Here is a 26,399-nt window from a genome sequence, read left to right as displayed (position 1 = left end):
CTGCCATTCTTTCCATTGGGTAAACTGGTTTCAGACAGGCTGAGCATGTTTCCTGAGCTGCTGGCTGAAACTACAGTCACATAAAAGGGTTAACAGAAGTTAGCTTTTAATTCACTTAAGCTATTAGGTTGTTTTTTATGCTGGCTTTTGGAAAACACTGGTGTAAATTATGGTATTTGTACTCTTTCAGTAAAACACAAGCTGTATTTTGTCTTCACAGTGGTTGAACGAGATTTTTTTCTCAAAGATAAAAAAAAGGAAGGAAGGAAAAGTTGACACCATCCGCTTAAAAAATAGAAAAATATTTATTTCATGTTCTCGGGCTGAGGTGAAGAAACGTAAAGTCTCACCTACCTGTGTTGAGAACTTGAAATAAATATTTTTCTATTTTTGGAGCTGTGCTCGGCCAACTTTTCCTTCCTTTTTACAATTTTTTGTTTTGTTTTGTGGTTGAGCCCCCTTATTAAGCATTTTGCCCGTTTGATGTCTGCACTTTGTGTTGAATCTTTCTTTGAAATGTAAAATACTGTATTTTTCTGGCATCCCAACAGTTCAAACATTTCTAAATGATTACATTCTACAAACACTTTAAAATACATAAATATAACATTACCAAAATAATAACAGATCATTATGTAATGTACATTTAAATAGATCTAAAAAGAAAATATAAAATATTTCAATAGAAATGTTGGTTGTGATTTATAATCATATTTGATTGTACATGACATAATGATCTTCTAGGTATTTTAAAATGTTTGTTCAAGACTAAATAATGTTACCAGATTTTTGGGAAAATATTTTTGTAGATCACTGTTTCAGTCAACCAAATCTCATGAGAAAATGTAGCATTTTTTCAAGTGTGCCATTTCATCTGATTTGATTCATATGAAAATGTCCAATTTAAAAAATATTATCATATTAAAAAAATGAATGAAGGTCCATCCCTAAACCTACCCCTCAGTGGAACAAAAATCTTACGAAAGCGTGCAAACATACAAATTTGCAACATATCAAAATAGTTATGAATTGTTGTGAGAGTGAGACTGTGTTTCTGTTTTAACTATTAAACATATGTGAACACCTATTTACTGAAATTTATAATGACACGTTTCTATTACTTTTATTGACAAATATGGCAGAAATTCAAATGATATCGTATTCACAGAAATATCAGAACATGTTTTCTGCAGGACTGCAACATACTAAGGAAATATTAGTTTCACAAAAAAAACTGAAACTGAAATACTAACAATGATCAATACTAACATACATAGGAATAATAAGGTAACCTACGAAAGATAGCCAAGCAAAACAGTACAAAAATGTGTTACATTTAAATGCATTGGCTGTTACATTATTAGACCTTTCATTTATGTGACAACCAAAACTGAAATAAATTTGCCACATTTACAGTGGGGGATGGTCCTCTCTAATAAAAGGTGTGTTGATTCTTGGGTATGTGACCATTTCAGATGTGGCTGGACTGCTCGTAATAAGCTTTCTAGAAGTTGTCCTTGTTTCCGGTTGGGTTGTCACAACTGTGGATGTTTTCGAGGAGTAGAACTTGTTGCCGAAGCAGTCCGTCCTCTCAAAGTTCTCTTTGATGGTTTTTGTTCCGATTACTTTCTCTACCTCAGGCATCGTTTGCACTTCCAGCACACTGACCTGCCGTTGTGGATTCGGGGGGATGGAGGATGCCCCCTTTGTGACAGAACATTGCCTGTGTTCTGAAGGCACACTACAGCAGCACTGGGGTTTGGCCTCTTCTTTTGGTTCTACTTTAAGGGGACTGATCTGAGGCGATGGCAACTCTGTAGGCTTCCTCGCTGCAGACTGAATGGAAATAAATGAAGGAGACGCTGGTGAGGTTGATCTCTGTTTGGTTGTTGGAATAAAAAGCTCTGGCTTTTTCTGTGCCGTTGACTGTCCAGAAACACTTCCTTCCATCTTGTTTTGAGCTTTTGGGGATTTGCTCGACCCAATACTGATTTTCCTGATATTACCTGAGGGAGGTGAACCTTGTACAGCCACCATTGACTCCCTGAAGAGACCAGAGAGTCCTACAATGTCAGAGTCAGATTTCAGAGTCGAGACTGAGTAAAGAGCCTTTTTAATGGCCTCCTCTATATCCATGAGTCTCGCAAGCGTTTGGTCTTTTAAACGAATGATGTCAGCACCAGCTTTCTCGAGGTCCCCAAAAGCAACCTCCATGGATGACATCACCTCAGGTTCACTTGGTGCTCCTAAATGTTCCGACTTGACTATTTTCGGCTTGATCATTTTCACCCGAGGCACAACCCAATCCGGTACGCTCTCGAAAATGTTTCTAAGCGAGCTCACGTCTACATTGTTGGTGTCGTCTTCGATTTCCTCTACTTTAGAGAGTATGTTTTTCAGTTCCTCTTGCTTTTTCAGCTTGTCGAAGATCTCCATGACAGCCGGCACGTTTCCTTTCATGATTTCATCCATGTGCACTGAGAGTCTCTGCCTTCGCTCATCCTCAGTCTCTCCTCTCCTTTTCTTTTTCCGTCTGACCACTCCACTGACTTGTTGATCATCACTTTTATCTTGTTTTTCTTCATGGTTGTTGCTATCTACCTTACAGGTCTTACCCGAGGAGCCATTGTTGTGAGGAGAAGGATTGATTTCCTGTGCCGTTTCAGTTTCCAAAATGGTGGAGTTATTGGTGTTGTCTGTAGTGTTCTTCACATTTTCATTAGCCATTTTGATTCTTTTAGGTTTCACAGGAGGCACTGAACCACTCTGCTTCACCCCAAAGTTTTGAAGAGTGCCATGAAATCCTGTGGAAGATTCACGGACAATGCTTTCTGTGGAGCTCTTTGGAGGATCTTCAACAACCTGTACGTCATTTAGATTTTTGTTTTCAGGACTCTCAGTGTTGGTCATTGATGTATCACTAGGTTCAGGTTCATTGGCATCAGTATGCTGTACACTTATGCAGAGTACATCTTCATGAGCCGCTGGATCTGGGCTTAGTTTGGGATTTGAAGGTTCTTTAATCTGCTCAGTTGGGGATTTTAAAGTAGTAGTAGGTACTTGGCATTTGTTGAGATGGTATCCATCAGTTTCAGTACTAAGAGGGTTTGGTTTAATTTTTAAATGATCTGGTTTAGGTGGGATAGCTGGCTTGGGTCCAATAAGAGTTTTCCGATTTTTAACAGGTGTTTCTACGGAGACATGAAGGGGAGAACAAGTCACTGGTTTGTTTTCAAACTGGGTTGTGTCAGTTTCCTCACCAAGTGATTTTAAAGCCTCTTGTTCAGCTAGTGGTGTAGGAGAATATGTTGATGATTTATTTTCTTTATTCCCTTTACTTGACTGCTCTACATCTGTCTTTTTGTGTCCTGCACATCCTTTAGCAGAGTTTCTATAAATCATTGCAGCTCTAAAATCCCCCTTTGAGACATTAAAGTTGGACTTTCCCAAGGAATCAAGAGCTGCCTGTATGCTACCCCTCATAGCGTCATCCTTACTTTCTTCTTCCTTTTGAGTTTCGTATATCTGTGAGAGCTCTTCTTTCACACTTACATTATTATTGTTCTTCACATGTGTAAACTCATGGTTTAATGAACCAAGGTCACAGATTTGTTGGGTTTGGTTGGTCTGGGAAGCAAGTGCTTGTACATTCTGCTGAAGAGCTTTTGCCTCCATTGTGGCCTGATGAAGATTCATAATTGCTGTTTGTAGATTCACTAACTCCTCATCTTCCACTACATCCACAAGTTCAGCTTGAAGAACAGCTCCATCATCCATGATATCTTGATCTTGGAGAATTCTTGGAGTGCCCCCAGTGTTAGTGCAAATTTCAGCCTGGTTTGATTCTTCTGTATTATTTTCATCATTTATCATCCTTTCTGTTGGTGACACTTTTGACTTGTTTTCTTCTGACTGTGTTTTGAAGCTTAAATTATCTATATTGGTAGTAAAAAGGGCTTTGATATTGTTAACATTACTTGGTATAATCACACAATTTTTTTCTGATTCCCCCATACACGCACCTATATCTACATCTGATGATGTTTCCTGCAGACCTTTTAGATGATCAAGGTCTCCTTTCTCGATGCAGCTCTGGCATAGCTGCACATGACTAGTTTTGTTTGTTTTTACTGCTGAAGATCTTTCTAATGAACTAATATCTGTCACGAGATCACCCTTTTCAGTCTCTAGATCAATCTTTAGACTTGAGGGAATGGATCTACACTCAATTTGACCCAACTCCTTTACCCTTGTACTGTCTTCACTGTGGATAAAAAGAACATAAACCGTTATTGCTCTCATTCCTGTGGTTCCATCTTGTATTAAGACTCCTTTACTCAAGGACTTCTCTTGACTGAGTAGATCCTCAGTAATCTGTACAACATTGGCAGTCCGGCACTCTTTATCTTGAGTAAACGGAAGTTGGTGAGTGGGAACTTCTATTTTCTGAATCTCCACATTGCCCTGACTGTCCTCTTTCAGGAAGGTCACAATGGGGTTCAGGCTTTTTCCTGGTAGCATCTGAAGCATGATGCTCTTTATGCTTCCAGTCACTATCTCCTCATCATCAATTTCTGGTCTTGTATCTTCTTGTATAAAGTGATATCTTGCTTTCTTGATATGGCCAATTTCATTAGCTTCAAGGATGGTTCCATCAGAATGCATGATACTGAAGTTGCATAAAGAAACTAGAGTTTCCTGCATGTTCTCAAGGATGGTTTCTGAGTCTTCCTTGGATTGCTGATTGATCTTATCAAGTGGAGTTGATTCAAACATCTGAGCTCTATTTTTTACATTTGCCTTCAGCAATTCTTCCTCTTGGCTACAGCTATTTGTGGGTGAGATGCTCTCCTTGTCATGTAATATTGTTTCAAAGACCTGTTTGGCTCTAGATATACCTATAAATACCTCATTTGTGCCTATGAAATCAGTGATTTCACTGTTATGGTGAATGTTTGATGTTTGCTTTCCATCAGTTTCAGAATCGTTGTTTGGTTTCTGGCCTGATCCACCTTCCTCCTCAGAAACAATGTTTTTCCTTGGACAGGGGCTTTGACTGTCTCTCAGAATATCCATTGATTGAGCTTCGAACATTCTGCGTGTGGCTTTCACATCCACTCTGATGCTCTGCTCTGATGTCCCTTCCTCTGATTCGTTGAGTTGGGGTTTGTTCTCTTCGCTGAGGAAGTTAGCTGTAGGTTGTTCAAACATACAAACGGATCTCTTGATTTCGCCCTCTTGAAACTCCTTTTTCATCTGTGGTTTTTGGTTGTGGAAATCCACTGAATTGATATCATGTTTCTCAAACCGCCAGCACCTAGACTGGACCTCGCACTGGTATCCAGTGTCTGTGACTGGGTCGATGTTGAGAATATCAGCCATCTCCTTCTCTACCAAACTGTCTACATTTTTCAACTCAGGATAAGTGTGTTTTAGCAGTCGTCTAAGCTCGCATTTCTGTCTGCGTTGGTGCAGAATGGACATTTGTTCTCTTGTAGGGGGTGGTGAAGTAAAGGCTCGCTCATACTCATCAACACTGGTTTCTGGAGGATGTGTAGATGGATTCGATTCGAGTGCATATGCTATGCTGTTTTGTTCACCTTCAGCCATCTTAGAGTAAAAAAAATACAACCACATTAGATTATTGTAGCTAATATATTAACCTATTATTTCAAATGGTTATGATTAATTTTGAGTAAACCAGATGGTTAAGAGGTTAAACATACCTGCTGAACTGTAGCAGAAGCCAAACTGCATGCCAAAGAAAACCAGCATTTTGTGCCTAACGTTTCTAATGGTTATTAATTTCAGCAGTCTGAATACAGGCAGTTGAGAACATTATCATTCAGGTTAGTATTGTGATTATGAGACCGGTGATTATGAAACCGACAAAGTACGGCAAAGACACCCAGAATAATTATATATTCTGTCCTGCTAAATGAGTAGTTAATCAAACACTGCAAATTCAACTTCATATGTTATTTTAATTCAGACCCTATATCAAAGGGGACGGGGTCACTACTACAATTTGTTATTTACTGAGTATGAAATTACAGAAAGACACAAACTACAAGTGGTGTTAATGTTTTGCCAATGTTTAACAGCACTTAAAGAGCCAAGAATTTTATTTCAAGAATAAAGGGCAAAATATGACATAATGCACTTAATTTCGAAAACACATTTATACACAATATTATAATTTATTCCAGTGTTAACACCAGGGGTTAGTTTGTACTTTAAATCACATGAAGAAGTCAAATGAGTTATTTCACTAGATTAAAGTACATCTTTAAAAAAAAATTCTTACCTTGCTTGCTTTTGGCCTTTTTCCAGTTGGAGAAGTGGGATTCTGCTCCTAGAACAAAAAAAAAATCAAGGAAATGACTAGCGTGTCTGATTCAACAGCTAATTCAATTTCAAGTTGAGCTTTTGTAAAAAAAAAAAAACACACTATGAACTGATTTTAATAACTTAATTTAAGAGTTTTTCCAGAGTAGAACATTTTGTATAGTAATTATATATACACACTGTAAAAAAAAGTGGCTGCCCTAAAATTTTAAGTACAATCAACTTGGATATTTAAGTTGTTTCAACTTAAATTACATTAAACTGACTTATATAAAATAGTTGAATCTTGTGTAACTTATAAAAAAAAAGTTGAAATGTGTTTAACTTTTTTGATGAATTAAAGCAATGAAAAAAATATGTTGTCATAACTTATTGCCTGTAAGTTTTTTATTTAAAAAACGTTTTTCTATAAGTTATGCAAGATTCAACAATTTTTTAAAGTCAGTTTAATGTAGCCAACTTTAAATTTAAATGACTTAAACATCCAAGTTGATTGTACTTGAAAATTAAAGCAGCAATTTTTTAAATTTTTTTTACAGTGATGCTCCTTGAACTTGTAGCTAAATATTGATAAACGGAAAGCAGTTGTACAAGCAGTTCATTTAGCAGCATTTTCTTGCTGCCTTACCCTGTCTCATTCCCCTGGCCCCAAAAGTAGCTACAAGTACTAACTGGTTTCAAGACGTTTCTTGCTGGTTCTGCAGCTGCCACTTTTGACAAATATAGTGCAGACAACGCTTTGACTGAAATAGAGGGTTTCTCCAGTTCGTAGAGAGCCGAGCTGTCTCTGAAGTCTGCGACTGACCTTTTATCCTCTGTAACACAACAAAAAGATCAGAATCACGATATGGTTATTGTAACTAAAAATTTGACTCCTAATTTCATGAACGAAGGAATGAAATCAAGGTCAACATCTGTGCTTTTACAACCAGACACACACATCAGGGGGGCAAAAAAGACATTCTGAACTGTCAGATATAAGATTTATTTAAAAAGAAAAGTTTGTCTTTCAGTGGGAGGTGAGCGATTGATCAGGCATATTGTTTGTTAGTTTTGTGAGAGACTTTATCTGTGACCCAGCAAGCTTTTAGCAGGGCTTTTAGTTGTAACTGTAAATTATTATAGATTATTATAATTTATTGACTGATTTATACCCTGAGATCCTCTTATCAAGACTAAGTTAATAACAATTTTCTCAATAACAATTTATAATGATTCTAATTTTCATAATCAAACATTATTACCTTTTTTATTTCTTAAGTTCATTAATGTAGGCTATCACATTTATTTTATATTATATTTGTATATTTTTAAAGAAAATGCTGACCCCTGCATTGGCTTTTATTTTATATGTACAGTAGTAACTGACATCAAACAGTTCAACTAATGCCAACATTAATGCTTTAAAAAAATTATATTAAAGAATAGTTCCTTTCAAAATGAAAATTCTGTCATCATTTACTCACCCTCAAGTTGTTTCAAACCTGTATGAATTTCTTTCTCCTGCTGAACACAAAAGAAGATATTCTGAAGAATGTCGATAACCAAACAGTTGACGGACCCCATTTACTTCCATAGTATTTTTTTCCTACTATGGTAGTCAATTGGGGTCCATCAACTGTCTGGTTACCATCATTCTTCAAAATATCTTCCTTTGTGTTCAGCAGAAGAAAGAAATTCATATAGGTTTGAAACAACTTGAGGGTGAGTAAATAATGACAGATATTTCATTTTGTAAGTATGCTTCACTTTAAAACGGTGATGTTATGATGGTTATTGCTCTGTCAGCTCTATTACAGTAATGTGGACAGCTGCTATGATCGCAAGCCATCAGTGTAGTGCGCATCGAAACTAGGGTGAAAAACATCTGACTCTCCGTGACACAGATACCAGTGGGATTTTCAGTCGAGAACCAAGAACCAACACACACAGCTTGGTTGAATGAGAAGAAGGGTACAGACTAATATTCTGTTTCAAGGGAAAAATATTGTCTTGCTTCAAGCTGGTAAAATAAAATTATAATCAACCATGGCTGTATTTTAGTACCTGAAAAGCATGAAGGAAGTGAAACTCATTATCTGATTTTATCTAAGTCTATTTTTTATTGTAGTAAATCATTTACCTGTTGAGTGCATCTGTGTTAAATCACTGTACTCATCTGATCTATGTATCACAATGATTATGAGATTATTTTTTGGTTCAATAATTATTGATTAAATGATCATCTTTTGCTGTCCAGTTCACCACACATTCTCCAACAGCTATTCATTAACAATACAAGACAGATTTCCTTTAAAACAGTCTATAAATAATTTTTGAGGACGACAAGTGAAGCAAAGTGTCCAACAAAAATCATCTTTAACTCATTACAGCATGTTAGTGAGTTGAAAATTAACATTCAATTATTTATTTGCACAGTAAAATGTTAAGGTTAAGCTTGTTTTCCAGCCTGTTTTTTTAACACAAAAATGAATAATGAAATTCTGGAAATCCCATGTCCTTGGTCACACAACAGTGTGTCTTCTATAATACACATGTTGTAGGAAATCCTCTTAGCACACGCACCATTTGATGCAATATAACGGTTTAAAAATATGTAAACATAAACTCACCATTCAGGGCTCTTTCTCTTTGCTCATAAGCTTAAATCAAATCCCTCTGAATTATTTTATTACTTAGTTCAGTAATGATCCTCTGACGGGTCTATCGGCCATGTGTGTCCTCCGAGTGTGTCAGCAAGCCTGTGGCTCCGCTTCTGTTCTGGTAACAGCTGACCCTGTCCGGCTCTCATGGAGGGATAAGTGCCAGCCAGCTATTTTAGGAGCTATTCTGCTATTCTGCTACTGCTACACCAGGCTGAGTCAATCACTTGTTGAGATACACAGCTATATTTCCAGTCTGCCCCAACCCAGCACTCAGAAATGACTAAAAAAAGCATGTTATTTTCATCTCATGTCATTGTGAACAGTTGTTGCTCCTGCTGTGATGTCAGGCGTTGCCTCAGTTACAGTTTGGAGAGCCCTCAAATGTGGCCCAAGTTTTATCAAAAGCAAAGTAAAGTATATTTTCTATATTTCACCAGTGCTTTTATTTGACAGTATTTGCAAAATAAAGTGATTTTAGCCTTGAAAGATAATGTATATAGCTTGCTCTTGACATTTAGGTCACATGATACTCTGTCAACATTTGAAACGTAACCTTGAACTAGAATCCTTAATAGTTGTTGTTTGCTGATGTAGGCATTGCTATTACTATTGCTCATAGTTTGAGTTAGAGTTTTGAACAAACCCTAACCCTACTTAAACCAGGAATCAATCAATCAATCAATCAATCAATCAATCAATCAATCAATCAATCAATCAATCAATCAATCAATCAATCAATCAATCTATCTATCTATCTATCTATCATCCATCCATCCATCCATTATCAAAAGTGAGGCGTACCGAGCCGTACCATGCAGTGGAAAAGCGCCTTTTATAAAATGTAAAAAGTTACGTGTGTACTCACCCTCTGGAGTTGATATTTTTTCACTACAAATGCCAGAAATGGTCTTTCTTCTATCAGATTGGGTTATTATCTGTTTTGTTCTCTCACTCTGAAACAGTAAATATTTCATCAGTAAAATACAAATGACTCTTGGTCATGCACATCTCTGTAAGGTTTAACTGTTTACCTTTGTGATCACTTGAACCTCTTTGGTCCATTTCCCTGGTTCATCATGGCTGTTATTAACCTCTGCCTCTACTTGGGGTTTTGTGTCCTCAGCATCCTTCTTATTGGGAAGAGTGATTGGAAGAGTAGTGTTATTGGCTTTCTCAGCACCCACTGACTGAAGTGCCGTCTTGCTTCTCTTGGACTCAGGCTGAGTGGTGACCTTTGACTCAAAGAGCGCCCTGAGTGCTGTGGTTCCCGTAGGTCTGTGCTGAGGAAGGCTCCCTAAAGACTTACTGCGGGAGAGAGGAGAGAATCTGGACTTCTCTTTGACATCAGTCTTCTTCACTTGTGTCTCAACTCTGCTGACATTCTCACTGACAGGAATTGGTGCAATCTGCATGCTCATCTGTGGGAGAAATTAGAAAACCAGGTAATGCGGGTAAAAGTGGTTGATTCCTTCAATCTTAGGTAAGCAATGACATCACATGTTGAATATTGAAAAAATCTAATAGAGTAGCCTATGTGAGGTTTGGTGTTTTTACCTCATGCTTGATATCCTCTGAATCAACTTTTGTTTTTCTTCCAGGAGAGTTTTGGTAGCTGGGGAAGACATGGTGTTCAGAAGGTCTGATAAAGTCCTGTATTTAATTTTATTTAATTCAAAATGACTTCGGAAAATAGAACTGTATACCTTCTGTTTATTTACACATAAACATCAAGTCCAATGGATTATTGATAATTATGTCATTATTACATAAGTTAGTGTTTATTAACTAGTATAAACTCTTATTTATTTGGTTAACGCAAATTGAATATTCTGTTTTTTAAAACACATTTCATCTCTTATTTTCTATGGAATACAATAGGATATCTTGTTTCCATACAATGGAAGTGAATGGTGACCAATATTTTCAGTGAATAACAACTCAAATTCCGTCAAGTTGTTGGATTTAGAACACTTACAGTAGATGTAGTGAACAAATCTCATTGACAACCTTTTTTTCCTTTCCTTTTTGGAGCTTGGTCCCCTCCCACATTCATTGTATGAAAAACAGCATCTCAGACATTTTTGCTAAACATCACATTTTATGTCCCAGAGAGAAAGCAAGTCATACAGGTTTGAACCATCATAAGGGTGAGTAAATGATGACAGAATTGGTGAACTATTCCTTTAAAGTAAGAGAAACGTCTCCCTCACTGTAACATAAGCTGAGAGACAGACTTCCTCTTGTCTCTGAGTCCAGTTTCTGTCCAGGACACGACATGATCAGTGGAAACACTTCTGAGAGACTGGGCCCTCCGCAAGCTGCTCTTCACTTCCATTTCTTCTTCCTCACCTAATACTCTGTCCTCCGTCCACGTCCCAACCTACACACTATGAACACACATCACATGCATCTTGACATGGACAGATTTGTGGCATTCAGTCACATGGAGTTGTCTTAAAATCAGATATGGGAAAAGCAGTTATCCTGTTAACAGTGAGTCCCGGTATAGTAGGACACTTGGCATGCTTTTTTTATTGCCTTTTTCCCCACATATTTTAGTCTACATCAAATGAGGTATCATTTGAAAGCTTTAACACTTAGAAATCCATTCCATTGTGATATCTTCAAATTCAAAACACAACTAAAAACGGAAAAGTTACACAATTAAAAACGCTGTATTACGCATGCCAGTCCAGTAGTTGGCGATGTCACTTTGTGAAGAAACTACACGCCTATCAACTGAACACCTAATACGCATGACATCATCGTTTTCGTAAATTCACGTTTTTGTTGTTTACACGGAGATGATAATGGTATCGTTTTCTACAGTCTACTAATACTCTAATGAGAGTTATTGACATAGTTGCAAAGCGGACCATCAAAATAAATCGTATATTTTGTTTAAGATAATCAATGTTGCTTTACATTGAACTTACACTTTCATTTTTTAAGCTACTTTCACTTCTGCAATAATCATCTGAGTGTTTCTTTAACTTACCAGTCGCCCCCCTTTTTGGCAATCGAGTGCAAAATGACATACCCATAATAAAATGGTTGTTGCTAAGGAGTCCTTCTGACTACACACAAAACCAAGGTATCATTTAAAAGCTAACACTTGACAGTTTACTGTGCAATACTCAGAATTGCTCTAGCAATTACTAATAGAGAGATAAAGCAGCTCAAAAACAATGCACAATTTTTTGAATGTAAAATTCGGGATCACCAGAGATCCCTGCGGCTCAAGGGGTTAAAAAAAGACCAACTTTAGGACTGTATTCCAAAGCATTCATGAATTACAACCATGATACAGAATATAACATTGTTGATTAACTGACCCATGGCACATTACTCATATTAATCATTGCTAGTGCTGATAATACATCTGCTAACTGATAATTAACCATCTCTTGTTTACAGAATGCTAGTAATCCATTGTTATACGCTTAAAAAAAAATTTAAAAAAAAAATAGGCATAATCAGGGTTTTAGATGCAGTTTGTTTTTTAACCGGGCACAATTTTTTTATATTTTGATATGACGGATAAAATAAGTGAATATTTTTACCTTTGAAAAGTGTGTTGCTCACTCGATTGACAGATGCCTAGAGACTCTTCTCTGTGCATCACGCGGGGAACTTACAGGACAGAATCTGTGGGCAAAGTCCAGCTGGTTTATTACACCTGACTCTGGGAAAACTGCCTCTTGAAGGTTTGTACCCTGTAAAAAGGGTTGGTTAGAAAAATTGTGATTGCCATAAAACACATGGCTGCTGCTATTGAAAGTTGCATAATGTTACATGTCATCTCTGCCTATACGTGGTGTAATATATGCATAAAGAAGGTATAGGGTTTTCTCAGGCCTGGCTGTTTGCATGATTCCATCCATCACATTCAAATATTCATTATCATTTATTTCAAAAATTCGTTAACTAAAATCTAAAGAAATTAAATAATATTATATGCTTGAATAAAAATATAATATGCATATTCCTTTTCCTTTGGAACAGTATGTTATCTGTATTTTTGTGTGTTCTTATGCATAATTAATGTACATTTATTGATCCCACTTTATATTTGGTGTCATTAACTACTGTAATTGCATCAACAATAATTATTTGGTACAATGTTGTGTTTATTGTGTATTGAAAAACACTGGTGGGATACAGGTAAGGTTAGGGATAGGTTTGGTGGTAATGGTTGGTTCAAGGGTCTATGCTAATATTAGTCTCTCTGTTTATCCTGAGGTTACCGTAGTCAACTGTATCCAGTCCGTATCGAGATCAGATGGTTGACCTACACCAAGAAACAACTACAATGCAGCCCTGAATGTCAGCAAAGATCCAGTCACCCCTGTGAAGACCTCATCGACACGACAGCCATCGACACAGATCCACAGCAAAGACCACAAGAACAAATTCCTCTGCACAGACCTATGACCACTTGACCAGCTTCGTCTCCATACTGGCGTGATGAATCCGATCTCCAAGCAAAACGAACTGGATGAAATATCTGAATGCGATCCACAATCCATTGGAGCTCTCAGAAAATTCCAAGTTTACAAGTTGTCATTACGAGTTCTATGAGAACGTGAACGCTTTCTGATTTCTGCGCGCTGTGATGTATGGAGTTAATATTTTAAATATCTAATCTTATCTATGTTCATATTAAAGGCTTTCTCTGCAATACATCATTAGATGCTGTGATAGGTGTTAGACAGATGGTTAGACTTTATTACTTAACCATGACCCAGGTCATTTCTGTGGGACCCCTAATGTCTTCTCTTATTAGGGTCAAGCTTCCATTTGACTTTTGCCCCTGTAGGGTTGAGGTACAAGAGCCTGCTCTAGACACTTGTGTTCAGGGGTCAGTCCCGAGTCCCAGAGCCGGCGTGGCATCTCATTCTGTCTTAAAAAGAGCCGCTAAAAACAGCTATGAGACTCAAAGGCATTCTGTTGTGTCTAAATTTTACACGCTGTTCTTTATTAGGAACCAGGAAACCAATTACGAAATGCATGGATTAACCTGTTAGTCCAAAGTTACATGGTGGGCAAAATCTGCATACTTTGTTCTGTTAATGAGTGTGACGGATTTTAGCATGTTATTTGATATAATCACTTCTTTGTGTTTTTGGTCCTTAATATAGAACGTTTTCTTCAAAGAGTGTACTTTATATTTTTTACCTCAAAAGCTTTTAATTGAGAAAAATGACCAGAAAGGCATGTGAATACAGGGGGAATTTTACAATAGGGCCTCGCTTTGAATTAAAGAAAAAGATTGAATTATTTTCCTTTTGCATTTCGCTTTGCATTAACATCTTCCTTAGCCAGATTTTACACCCTCAAATTTACTGTGAGATAGTTTTAAAGTAATACCAGAGGAATTGCTCGTCATTAATCCTGGGTTTAGCTAATTTGCTGTCTGTTTGACAAACTACCTTGTTTAAAGCCATATAGCTTTGCACTAATACTAGTCTTTCTGCCCCCTGTGCTTGCACTTTCCTGTCAAATTATTTCCTTTAGTTTTGTCACCTATTTAAAGTTAAAGGTCTCGGTTGAATTGCAGGTGCAATTGTGCTATTTTTTACAACCTTTAAGAGGCACTGAAGAACTCATCCATGATGCCCAGAGAGAGAGTTATCACTTTGTAGAAAAGAAAGACTTTAAGCACCGAAAGCAAAGCTTTTTATTTGACCAATAAGTTCATTATCTCATCACATTTATATGGAAGCTTGTTTCCACCAGGGAATAAAAAATAAAAAAGGTAATTGCGACCCCCCCCCTATAACGAGTAGCTTATATCTCACAATTCTGACTTTTTTCCTCATGAGGAATTGCAAGTTTATGTCTCACAATTATGAGTAATAAAGTCAAGATTGCGAGATATAAACTTGCAATCATGAAATTATGAGATATAGCAATTGTCTTTTTTTTAATTCCATGGCAGAAACAAGCTTCCAATACAAGCAAAACAAATCCGAATTTTTGAACAACATTTTTCATGATTTAAGTATTTAAATCTACAGTTGTCTTGTTGCAACAATGTAAATATTTGCAAAGTTTTACTGTATATGATAATAATACAAAAATTGTTTGTCATTGTTTGTCAAATTATGGATTTACACAATTCAAATATTGTTATTTGTTTAAATACATTAATCAATATATATTATATTATATTACATATTTGTTTAATTAAAATAGTCACATCATAAAAGATATACCGTATAATAAAATTAATGTTCTTCTAGGAAATGTTTGTTGTTGACAATGCTACATACAGTAATGCAGCATATCTTTCCCGCACATGAGAGCACCTACAAACAGGGGAACTTGACTTTAGGTGTTCTGACTGTAATGCTCATGTTTGTGAGTGGGACTGTCATATGAGTTTAGTACACGAATGACTCACTTGAACAAACTTCAATTGCCCCTGACAGCCCAGGAAGTGACTGGATTTGAGTTTCTGCCTTGATCTGACAGTCTGTCTCCATTTAAGACTCTGCCATAGTCAATGGGGCAGTGAGAGGTATTTGTTTTGTCTTTGCTGGGTCCCCAGTGTATTATTTACCCATGTATTTCTGATCCAGGATCAGCTGTGTTTAAGTGTGTTGATGGAAATGACTGGGTGAGATCTGTTTACTACAACAGCTTTTCATATGTTTTGCACCATTTGTACATACATTTATTTAAGAAATGCACTGTCTTGGAGCATGAGATCCTCGTTGTAAGTTTGTGAGTATACATTCAATCTTAATGAGTGAATATTCAATTCAATTCAAGTTAATTTGTATAGCGCTTTTCACAATAGGCCTACATATTGTTTCAAAGCAGCTTCACAGAAAATGCTTGTTTTAATGTTACAAAGTATTCTGTTATCAGTAAGAAATGACTGTAGCAAAGTAAAGTCCATATGGCAGTGATATACAGCTATGTTATGTGCTTAGTTAACATCATGTATTCAGTTAAGTAGTCTCAACGAACATTTACAGCTCGTAATGATTACAATATAGGATAAGGATAATATTTGATAGTTTTGTTGATCCAAAGCTGGCGTCATCTGAAGTCTTCATAGTTGTCTTTGGAAATCTCTTTGCAATTATGCTGCTAAGTCTTCAGTCTTATATCAAGACTACAACTGGGGTGTCCAAACTCGGTCCTAGAGCGCAACTGTCCAGCAGAGTTTTGCTGCAACTTGCCTCAACCTGAATATTTCTAGCATAGACCTTGATTAGATGGTTCAGGTGTTTTTAATTAAGGTTGAAGCTAAACTCTCCAGGACAGTGGCTCTCCAAGAACAATATTGGACACCCCTGCTTTACAACAACAAAAACAGATCACACACTGTAAAAATATATTTTTGGTTTAACTTAAAAAAGTAAGTTACCTGGTTGCCTTAAAATATTGAGTTCTTTGAAATTCACAATTTTAGTTAATGCAATGAAGGAGATTGATTTAAGCAAGAGAAACTCAAAATATAATGTTATCTGAACTAAATTAATTATCTAAGTTGATTTGACAAAAGAAAAAAAATTGTGATAACAAATCATGAAAATATTTTTTTACAGTGCAGAAGCACATAACATCACTCTCTAGTGGTGAGTTTCACATGCCGCGTGCATCTGGGTGGCCGTTTTTTTCTCATGTTCATCTGCTAGCAAGTATTCACATGACCACAGGCTAAATGTTTTATCTCAACCTGCATAACAAGCGCTTTAAACGACTTGCAGTCCTTTCATGCAGTAAAATCAGTTCTGTGAAGCCTTAGGGTTACATCACAGTTTCACAGCACTGTGAAACATCTGGCACCTTTACATTTCATTTCTCATCTTTGCTGTTCAAAACAACAGAATATACAGGTTGGTGTCGAGTTGAGTCTGTGAACTGTGTCGTTTATGTTTGCGCTAATGACTTAAAAAAGACATTGTGAAGCACCACTTTGAAAACAGAATGCTGCTCTATAAAGGAAAGACAGCTGGGCTCTTTAGGTTTTAAAGGTCTCCATGGAGGGCCGATTGAGGGGAGACCCTGTCACCGCAGAATAGCAACATGAGATCATAGCATCCATAGGAGGGCTTATACTTTTTTAAACAGTATTTGAGAGTTGAGAGTAAAGGAAAAGATGGCAAAGCTTAAGTTCTTCAGCAGTTTTATGTGCGTGTGCTGAGGTTCCCCCAGGCATATATTGGATTTATAATGTTTTCCTTCCTTTGACATACTTTAAACCCTTATAGGACATGTTTAACACCCATGCCTCAGGACAGGCATGGATGATTTTCATGGTTCATCAAGTGTAAGACCCTCTGCCTCGTTGTAAGCAAGGTTCAAAAAATATCATGTTCTCATTCCCTTGAGAAAAGAAGTGCATATACATTGTATTGAATGTGAACTTGTAGTGTATTCAAATTTTTAAACTTTTTTAAAAGTGTACTTAGAGTACTTTGTGTTTCTATACACTTAAAGGGATAGTTCACCCAAAAATGAAAAGCCTATCACCATTAGCTCACCCTCAAGTTGTTCCAAACTTGTATGAATTTCTTTCCTCTGCTGTGCTGTGTTTTGATTTAAATGCAAATAACATGAAATTAAATGACGAAAAATTTAAATTAAAGTTTTTTTTTCCAAAGCACTTAGTGTCTGAGCTACTTAATAACTTTTTGTTTCCAAAATGTTTTGGGAATGTTCCCAGAATGGACATCTTAGTTTTTTATTTGATGGTATATATATATATATATATATATATATATATATATATATATATATATATATATATATAACTTTCTGGGAACATTGTGGTTAAAGCATATTTGTTCTAAGAGTAACAAATAAGAAAAATAAAGTTCAGTTATGTGTTGACTGGGATTTATACATTTTGTTCATGTTTTTCCAGGGAATCGAACTTATGACATACAACATCATGCTTGCCAGTTAAATGGAACACAAGCAGTTGTAAAACTACACCAAGCCAAGATGTTTATACACATCAAGCATTATTTATTTCCATAAAACTGCCAGATTAGCCAATTCTTCATCAGATCAGTCCTCTGAGCTGTTTGTTCTCCCTCTCACATGTTGCTTGGCTGCAGTCCACCCTGTTACTAAACTAACTTGATATGCTTCTGGTGAGACACATGATTTTGGCAGCTTCAGGATATTTGTGGTGTTTTGACCTCTACTGATACTCCTGCCTAACATGAAGATCTACCACAAAGAACCAATTCTATTGCTTCTGTTGTGTAACCATAATGCAACTGCTAAATCTGTGATCATAATGGATGCAAAGTATTGATATATTTATGTATGTGTTTATTTTCTCGATCGCTTTATGCTTTGTATTTTCATTTTATTTTAATACAGGTTAAACAAACGTTCATACTTGCTAACGTTTTTTGTGTTATGTGTTTACAAAATGTGTAATGTGTCTAATGTGTTGATTCACATGAAGTTAAATGAGGCCCCCTAGTGGACCCCACGCGACAGATAACTAGTGATAATAAGTTAGGTTTACTTTACTTGTGACTATTGGCGTTGAGGTCAAACCGCGTGCTCACCTTCGCGAGACTGCTGTTTCATAACCTGTTATGAACATATCTTTCATGTGGCTGGATTTCTCATCACATCTGGTCGGCGAGGTGCCCTGATTTATCAGACGTTCAAGGTCGACAAGTTTCACTCTTTTCTTCAGGTTTAATATAAACAAGTATATAACTTTGAAATACTACATTTATATTGGTTTTATGTGCTCGAATTTTATTTAACGTTACATCATACGCAAAGTTAGCAACACAATTAGGTAGCTATAATTACTGGTGTTAATGTGATCTTTTTCTTTTGGTCATGTTTGGTCTTTTCTTTTAGTTAATTTGGCTAAACTAATATGACGAATGTTTCCATGTATTTTCAGATAACCGTCAACATTTTGGAAAACAATATAGGCCTACTAACAAATACAAGGTCATGAAAACTGGGCCACGGATCTGCTTTGTTGATCAAATTAATATATCCATACGACCAATAGAGGGCAGGATAGAGTCGTTGTCGAGATAAATCAAATTGAACATTAGAAAGCACAGAGACAAAGAGCTGTTGTTCAGTCATAAAACAAGACCACTGCGGTAACACGATAAGCTGACTTTATTCTTTATGGTATCGTTGCTGTTTTTTGCTTACTTTAATGTTTTGTTAATTTGCTACTCATACTGAGTTTAATAGCTGAATATGTTACTAAAATGCGTAAACAGGTTAGAAAAGCCTATTTAAAACAAACTAGACTTGTGTTTTCTGTAAGAAATACTGGTGCTAACTTAACCTGATTACGCAGTTTAACCCAGACCAAGTTGATTTGCTGGTCTATAGCTTGTTTAAGCTGGTCTCCCACCCTGAATAGTGTTCAGCTAGTTTAGTTGGTCTTCCAGCTTGGACCATGACCTCTAACACCAACAGTACCCTTATGAATTCCCTTATGGCCAGACTAGCAGACCAGATAAGACCAGCAAACCAGTCTAAGCTGGTTTCAGATTTTTTCTTTAGCAGGGAAATGTTAAAGTTTTAGGTAAGAGTATAGGCCCTTGGCCCTGTGTAAATACTACATAAACAGGAAGTGTTAACATTAACACAATAAATTAGTGTCAAGTTAGTTAATGCTTAGGGTTTAAAACAAAATTCAAAGAAATGCAGTACAAAATATATTCCTTGATATTCCTCAAGCAAGTACTGTAATGACATCTGTGCAGATTTAGCACAAGTGTAAGATGGTGTTTGAATAAAGTTGGCTCTGCCTTGCAGGGTATCCGAGTTCCTGGCAGTGCCAGCTGGAAGAACCACAGGCCGATGCCAACATCCCCCTTTTACCTGGCATTGTGCCCTCTGCGTACCCGTGCCGTGCACTGAGTTGCCGCGACAACCAAAGCAGTGAAGTGGAGCAGTCCCAGCTGCAGCCAAAAGCACAGTGAGTAATCCTGTGCTTACAGTGCATCTTTACACACACACATTTTTACTGACTAAACTTGCACTCTTAGTCAACTGTTCATCTGTTTATCACTCTTTCTTCACGCACATATTTAGGGTCTTGCTTTTCTAGTTATTATTCTCAGTGTGCCTCGACACCAGGACAACAATGTGAATTGCTTTAATGAAGTCCTACCATTGTCCCGTCCAGTTTACAGCATGTGAACCTCTGGGGTCAAGCACAGGGCAGCTGCTCAAAACACAACTGATCTCAGCTTTGTGGGCAGATCTCAGTCTCCATTCCTGCTGCCTTTTGCCTGATTCACTGAATTCTTGGCGCAAATGCATATTTACAACACAAACAAGTCAGATTCTTTAAATTCCTGCATTACTCTCCTGTTCCTTTGCAGCCCTCCCCCATCTTTCTCTCTCTCAAACTGCTGCATGGTCAGTAGTGTTTTTGGGGCAAAAGTCAGTAGAAATCTTATAAAAGTAAATATGTTTAAAATAATTACAAATAATATTTAAAAATTGTATATATGTGCTGTATTATATACGATTATTTTAAAAGGTTTATATATACATTTGTAATGATTGTTAATACATATATATATATATATATATATATATATATATATATATATATATAAAACAATCATTACAAAAAATTATGTAAATATGTATTTTTTTGTCAATATGTATACTTGGGTGTTTCTTCAACTATGGGCACTTTTGGGCACTATATATGGGCACTATATAATCTTTACAAATATTCTTATAAAATTGTATATATGTAGTATTTCCACCCCACAGAAGGTTGTGAAAATTAATATGTTCATGATGGTTCAGGTGGGGGGAAAAAACAATAAAAATGTATTGAATTTTCCTGTTACACATAAATATCTACTTGTTAGGGGGCAGATTGAAAAAATTGGTGAGTTTAAAAAAGGTTTTAAGGGAGATTCATTTCTACAGTTTAAGATTTCCTTAATTTCTGAAGTCCTCATGACCAAAAGTGCCCATAGTTGAAGAAACACCCAAGTATCCTGGCATAGCAGACCTTGTATGCCACCCTCAGAAGGTCAGCTGGCAAATCTGATACTATCAGCAGCATCGTGACTGTGTGTAGCAGGGCTTGACTCAGATCTGACTCACCGCTCCTCTGGGTTCATTTCTCCTCTCATCTCGGAGCTTTTGCCCTCAGCTCCAACGGTGACGGACTCACACAAGTTCTGGCACAGAACGAGTTGAGCGCCTGATGAAAATAAATAACTTGCTACCAAGTCATGATCATGATCAGTGTGGGGACATTATGCTGTTTTGTTTGGCCCCTGCGATAGTCAGATATTCTGAGAAAACGCAGAGCTTGACGATGACAGCTATGAATTTCTCCCAGTGGTGCAAACATAATGACTGAGTACAGTACATGCTGTGTGCTTCTATTCTGGTGATGGTGATAATCATGAAGACGATTAAGATAATGACACGGGCTGCAATCATCGTTATATTTGGGTGAGGTCAGCAGTGTGGGCTTAGCGTTATAATAAAGTAATATGATATTTCTTTTCGCATTCAGGTGGCACAGATCATGTGGGTGATGATGCCGGTAACTACAATAGATATGACTTAACCGTTACATCATTAAAGGATGCATTCGTGTGACCAAAAATATTTATCAGAGAAGACACACAGTAACCCTGATTCACCTGACAGTTCTGATGATGAGGATGATGATGATGAGGATAACTGTAGTGTGAAGCTGAGATCACTTGTTGAACAATGAGAACTGATGCTGAAGAATGTGTGTAACATTCGCTATTGTTATTAAATCATCCATTTACACATGCATATTTAGGAGCCTCTCAACCTTTGGAAAAAAGTATAATTTTCATAGTTCCACAATATACTATTTCAGTTTTCATTTTTATTTTAGTGTAATTTTGTTGTTTGCTTTGGACATTTTTATGAATCATTTTTTAAAAATATACTATTTAGATTTATTCTATTTTTACTTCAGTTTTATTTGTTATTTATAGCCAGTTAATAATTTAAATACTTCAGCTTATTTCAGTAAGCTGGCAAGTTGTAAGTCTTTTTTTAATTGCAACATTAATTAACAGAAATGTTTTAAATATTTTAGGTTATTTAGTTAACAATAATAATCGTTTAGGAGCATTGTGGCTAAAAGATAATACACAGTATATTTGTATATTTGGTATATATTTTATATTTTTCATGAATTGTTTTTACATACATTTTTTTTTTCACTAAAATAATATAAAAAAAAAAAAAAAGATAATTGACAACAAGCTGGCAGGTAACTTTCAAAATATCGACTGATTAATCGGCTTACTGGTTATGATTGCAGTTTTCAAAGAAGGAAGATCCTGCAGGAAAAAGTTTGCCTGTAGCCCTGAATTTTATACAATATATGCTTTTATGAAAGTCATTTTTATAATAATTACTGTATGACAGACTGTACATAAGCTGAAACGAAACAGGTAGAACAATGTGTGTCTCAGCTGTTAGGACACAGGTGTGCTGCTCCAGTAAACGTGCTGAAGTCCATCTGACTGGGAGGGCACTGCACGCACGCACACACGCACGCACACACACACACACACACACACTCGCACACACTCCCCTCTCCGTGCATGGGAACCAATCCACTCTGGCTGACACTCCTCCTCCTGTCTCTGTGGCTCTGAGAGAGAGTGTCTAGGCCAGGCCTGCGAGTGTGCATGCATGAGAGTGCGTGCATGCATGAGCGTGCGTGTGTGAAAGTGCACGTTTCACACGTGTGCCGGCTGTGGACCGAACCGCGGCTGTAAGCTGCTTTGCAAAGGCTCAATAGAGTATCCGTTTCCTAGAAACACACTGGGATTGTTGTTGCAGATGAGAGCTGTTTGCACATGGTGCTGCAGGACTGTCATGCTCAGCCTGAAAACATCGTGTCTGTCTCAATGAGTTTCAGACCTGCACGTTTTTTATGTCAAAGAAGCATTTCATGTAAAACTTCTCTATCACACTTTTTTTTTCTTTTGCCAGCATGCTGTTACATCTGGTTGTATAGTTTACCAACTTAACAAAAGTAGCTTTCTCGTAACATTGATTTAGCTCATGAGAAAAAATAAATTAACTGAAATTAACCACGTCTGTATAGTGTTTATGGTGTTAAAGTTGTTCCCTCCTTCTCAAATATCAGACACTGATTTGGAAGTGGTCTAACATTGACTGACTAATCTATTTCAGCTTTAGTTAGTCCCTGATTAAAGTCAACATAAATGTGGTCATCCTTAATGCAGCAATATATGTATTGCACTCAATGAATTTGTTACCGTCAGACCAAGAGAAAACAACTTTTAAGTCGAGACAACTTGATCACGTGATCACATTTTGAAATTACCAATGTGTTTTGCCATTTTGAAAGGCTACATTCTAACAAAAAGTATTATAAATAAATTAATATAATAAAATATATAATAATATATAATATTTCAAAAGAATAAATGAAACTATTAATAAAAGATAATTTGAATATTAATATAAATTAATATAATTTATTAATATAAATTATATATGTATATATACTATATATGCAGTATTTCTGTAAATATAAAACATACATTTTAATAAATACTTTTAAATTATATATATATATATATATATATATATATATATATATATATAATTAAATAGAATTTAATTTATTAATAATAAATAAAATAGAATTGATTAACTTTTAATGTATTAATTTACAAAATGGATGTCTTGAAATCTTTCACAGCTGGCGGTAGTTTTTAATAAAGCAGTCCTAAACTGTATATAATTCATAATTCTCAGTAAATCTGGAACACTTTGTTTCTATATTCTCATCACTTCTGTCATCAGTAGAAAAAAAATGTTGGTATGGTATCAAAATGTTTCTATGAACAATAGGAGGTCGATTATCATTAGGCTACATCCTGTATGCTTTACATATTTGATTTGAGCATTCAGCACAGAAACACCCAAATAATATCTGGAAAGAAAGGTGAATGTTGTATTTATTTGTGTGAGCAGTGAGTGAATTTGCGAGTATTCACAGTGTTCTGTGTGTAGCTGTGTTGCCTGTCCTCTGCTGGGAACAGGAATATCAGGTTTCCTCTGTGTGCACAATGTGTACTCAGTGTTTCCTCTGTGTTCTCCTGCTGTCAGCACAAAGCAGTGCTACGTCAAGGCAACATGCCTCACTGCTCCTTCCGTTCAAGTGTGTGTGTGCGTGAGCAGAGCGTTACCAGCCGCACTCAGTGTGCAGATTTTATTGGACAGGTTTTTATTTGACTGCTGGGCGTCTGTTAATTCTCTCTGGTAATACATTAGCACCTCAGGAATATGCAAACGGATTGAACTGTTAAACTGTCAGGATTTGGATTTGAGACTCAGGATAGCAGTGGAGAGGAAACTGAATCAGAGAACAAATACTCAAAATTGAACCCTCTTCAATATCTTAGTTGTTTCTCCTAGACCAGGAATTCCCAAATTTTGCAACCGAAACACCTTTGACCTAAAATACTTTCTTTAAGTGCCATACCATTTGAAATTAAAAGTTAATATTTCAATAATTTGGTTCTCCGATGACTGTTAATAGTCACATGACATGCAGGTAAATACACTACTATTCAAAAGTTTTTATTTTAAAGAAATTAGTATTTTTATTCAACATTGATGCATTAAATTGATCAAAGGTGACGTTTATAATGTTACAAAATATATCTATTTCAATAAATGCTGTTCTTTTGAACTTTGTTAATCAAAAATCCTGAAGAGAAATTGATCACAATTTCCACCAAATATTAAAGGGAAGTCCTAAAAAATTCTGTCATCATTTACTCACCCTCCTGTTCGAAACCTTTATGAGTTTCCTCCTCCTGCTGAACACAAAAGAAGATACTTTGAAGAATATGGGTAACCAAACAGTTGTGGGCCCCACTGACCTCCATAGTATTGAAAAAAATAATGATGGAAGTCAATGGCTCTATTAACTGTTTGGTTACAGACATTCTTCAAAATATCTTATGTGTTCAGCAGAAGATAGAAATTCATACAGGTTTGGAACAACTTAAAGGGTGAGTATATGATGGCAGAATTTGTATTTTTGGTAGAACTATCCCTTTAAACAGCACAACTGTTGTAAGAAATGTTTCTTGGAAACCAAGCATATTAGAATGCTTTCTAAAGAATCATGTGATATTAAAGACTGAGTGGTGACAATTCAGCTTTATCATCATAGAAATAAATTATTTTTTTCTAAACAGTTGTCTGAAGATATTAAATGCATTTTAAAAACATTTCAGATTCTCATACTGCTTAGAATAGTCAGTCACTATGAGTTTTTCAATAATTAAATGCACGCTATTTCTTAAAATTCCCCAAATTATGCTGTATGATGTTACCTAAAAAAGGTTTGTGGTCAAGGTAAAAAAAAACACTTTAATGTTCTCTTAATATACATTACAGCATCACCTCTTTTCTCATAGTGTCTGGAACTGTTTGATAAAGGATTCAGTCTCAAACCCTTCCAGAGCCAACTCTGCTCTGATTGGTCAGATGACCTATAGTCGGAAATGAAACACCCATTACCATATCTGAATCTCAGCTATGTTCAACAGTAATGATGGCGTTGGTTTACCTTATCAATTAGAGCCAGAGTCCTCATTCTTTGGAAGTTCATGGATTGGCTTTCGCAGTGCAGAAAAGTTTGAGGGCCGGTCAAAGCAGATGTTGTTTGCGGCCAGCCAATGAAGACCATAGGCTGGCATTGTGCAAATTTGTTACAAACTTACAAAGGTTTGTGCCGGAAGTAAGGCTGGAATTACTGACGACTTGTTTCATGCAGTTCAGAATCGGTTCTTTCTTTTGGGAGACAAAACATTTATTGAGCACTTTGATTTTTTTAAACTTTGCAGATTTTTTGTAATTCATAAACGGCTATATAACACACTACATGAAAGGTAATAATAGGGGCACTTTAAACACTTGTTCCCTCCTTGAGTTTCGAATATTTGGTTACATCCCCAGCAAACATGAAGAGGATTGGGTCGATGGTCAGTTCTGCCATAAATCGCATTAGTTGGTTTGTAATGTTGGATTAGTATCATCCATGTCCTCTCTGGTTATGGAGGGTGTAACAGGGATTGTTTTTGTGGTACATTCCGCTCCTAGAAAAGCCCTGGTGACCCCTGCGGCGTCATGTCTGTGCTAGAGCAGAGGAGGAGGAGACGAAGAGGCCCCACTGGCCTCTGATCCTGGAGAGCAAACCATTCAGCTTCATCCTCCTCCCCCATTCACCCTCTTCAATCCATCTTCTCTGCTTCTTTAACAGACACAAAATAAAACAACAAGCACATGTGATGTACACTATTTTGGTGCAACCACAACTGTCTGACTGAGTTGGTTTCAGTTGTGCAAACCTGTTATCGGTGT

The 26,399-nt window shown here is 36.5% G+C and overlaps 2 protein-coding genes across 2 annotated transcripts in view; one reads left to right on the top strand and one right to left on the bottom strand.

The window, feature by feature from the left end:
• Nucleotides 1-1,097: 1,097 nt before the first annotated feature.
• Nucleotides 1,098-12,669, bottom strand: LOC143751530 (xin actin-binding repeat-containing protein 1). The gene is made up of 8 exons (XM_077244081.1): nt 12,557-12,669; nt 11,204-11,380; nt 10,548-10,605; nt 10,025-10,411; nt 9,859-9,946; nt 7,021-7,163; nt 6,308-6,355; nt 1,098-5,610 (listed from the first exon to the last, which is right to left on the bottom strand). Exons 2-8 carry the CDS (start codon nt 11,326-11,328, stop codon nt 1,411-1,413), a joined length of 5,049 nt encoding a protein of 1,682 aa, XP_077100196.1. The 5' UTR covers nt 11,329-11,380; nt 12,557-12,669; the 3' UTR covers nt 1,098-1,410.
• Nucleotides 12,670-18,493: 5,824 nt separating this feature from the next.
• csrnp1b (cysteine-serine-rich nuclear protein 1b) overlaps nt 18,494-26,399 on the top strand; it is a 127,050-nt gene continuing 119,144 nt past the window's right edge. Inside the window, exons 1-2 of the mRNA XM_077244592.1 lie at nt 18,494-18,645; nt 19,773-19,935. The gene's annotated coding sequence lies outside the window, so the exon portion shown is untranslated. The remainder of the gene's footprint in view (nt 18,646-19,772; nt 19,936-26,399) is intronic.

The sequence above is a fragment of the Siphateles boraxobius genome, unplaced genomic scaffold (genome assembly GCF_051911475.1).
Source record: "Siphateles boraxobius isolate OS27281-9 unplaced genomic scaffold, OSU_SipBor_1 26, whole genome shotgun sequence".
Lineage (NCBI taxonomy): Eukaryota > Metazoa > Chordata > Actinopteri > Cypriniformes > Leuciscidae > Siphateles > Siphateles boraxobius.
The sequence above is the reverse complement of the archived record's forward strand: the minus strand, read 5'-3'. Positions and strand labels throughout refer to the sequence as shown.

Excerpts from the sequence above, each read along its gene's own strand:
- LOC143751530 (XM_077244081.1), bottom strand. The coding sequence starts at position 11,328 with ATGGAAGTGAAGAGCAGCTTGCGGAGGGCCCAGTCTCTCAGAAGTGTT. Across the intron at positions 9,947-10,024 it reads AGGTTCAAGTGATCACAAAG|AGTGAGAGAACAAAACAGAT; the intron begins GTAAACAGTTAA and ends TTACTGTTTCAG. Across the intron at positions 7,164-9,858 it reads AAAAATATCAACTCCAGAGG|AGGATAAAAGGTCAGTCGCA; the intron begins GTGAGTACACAC and ends GTTGTGTTACAG.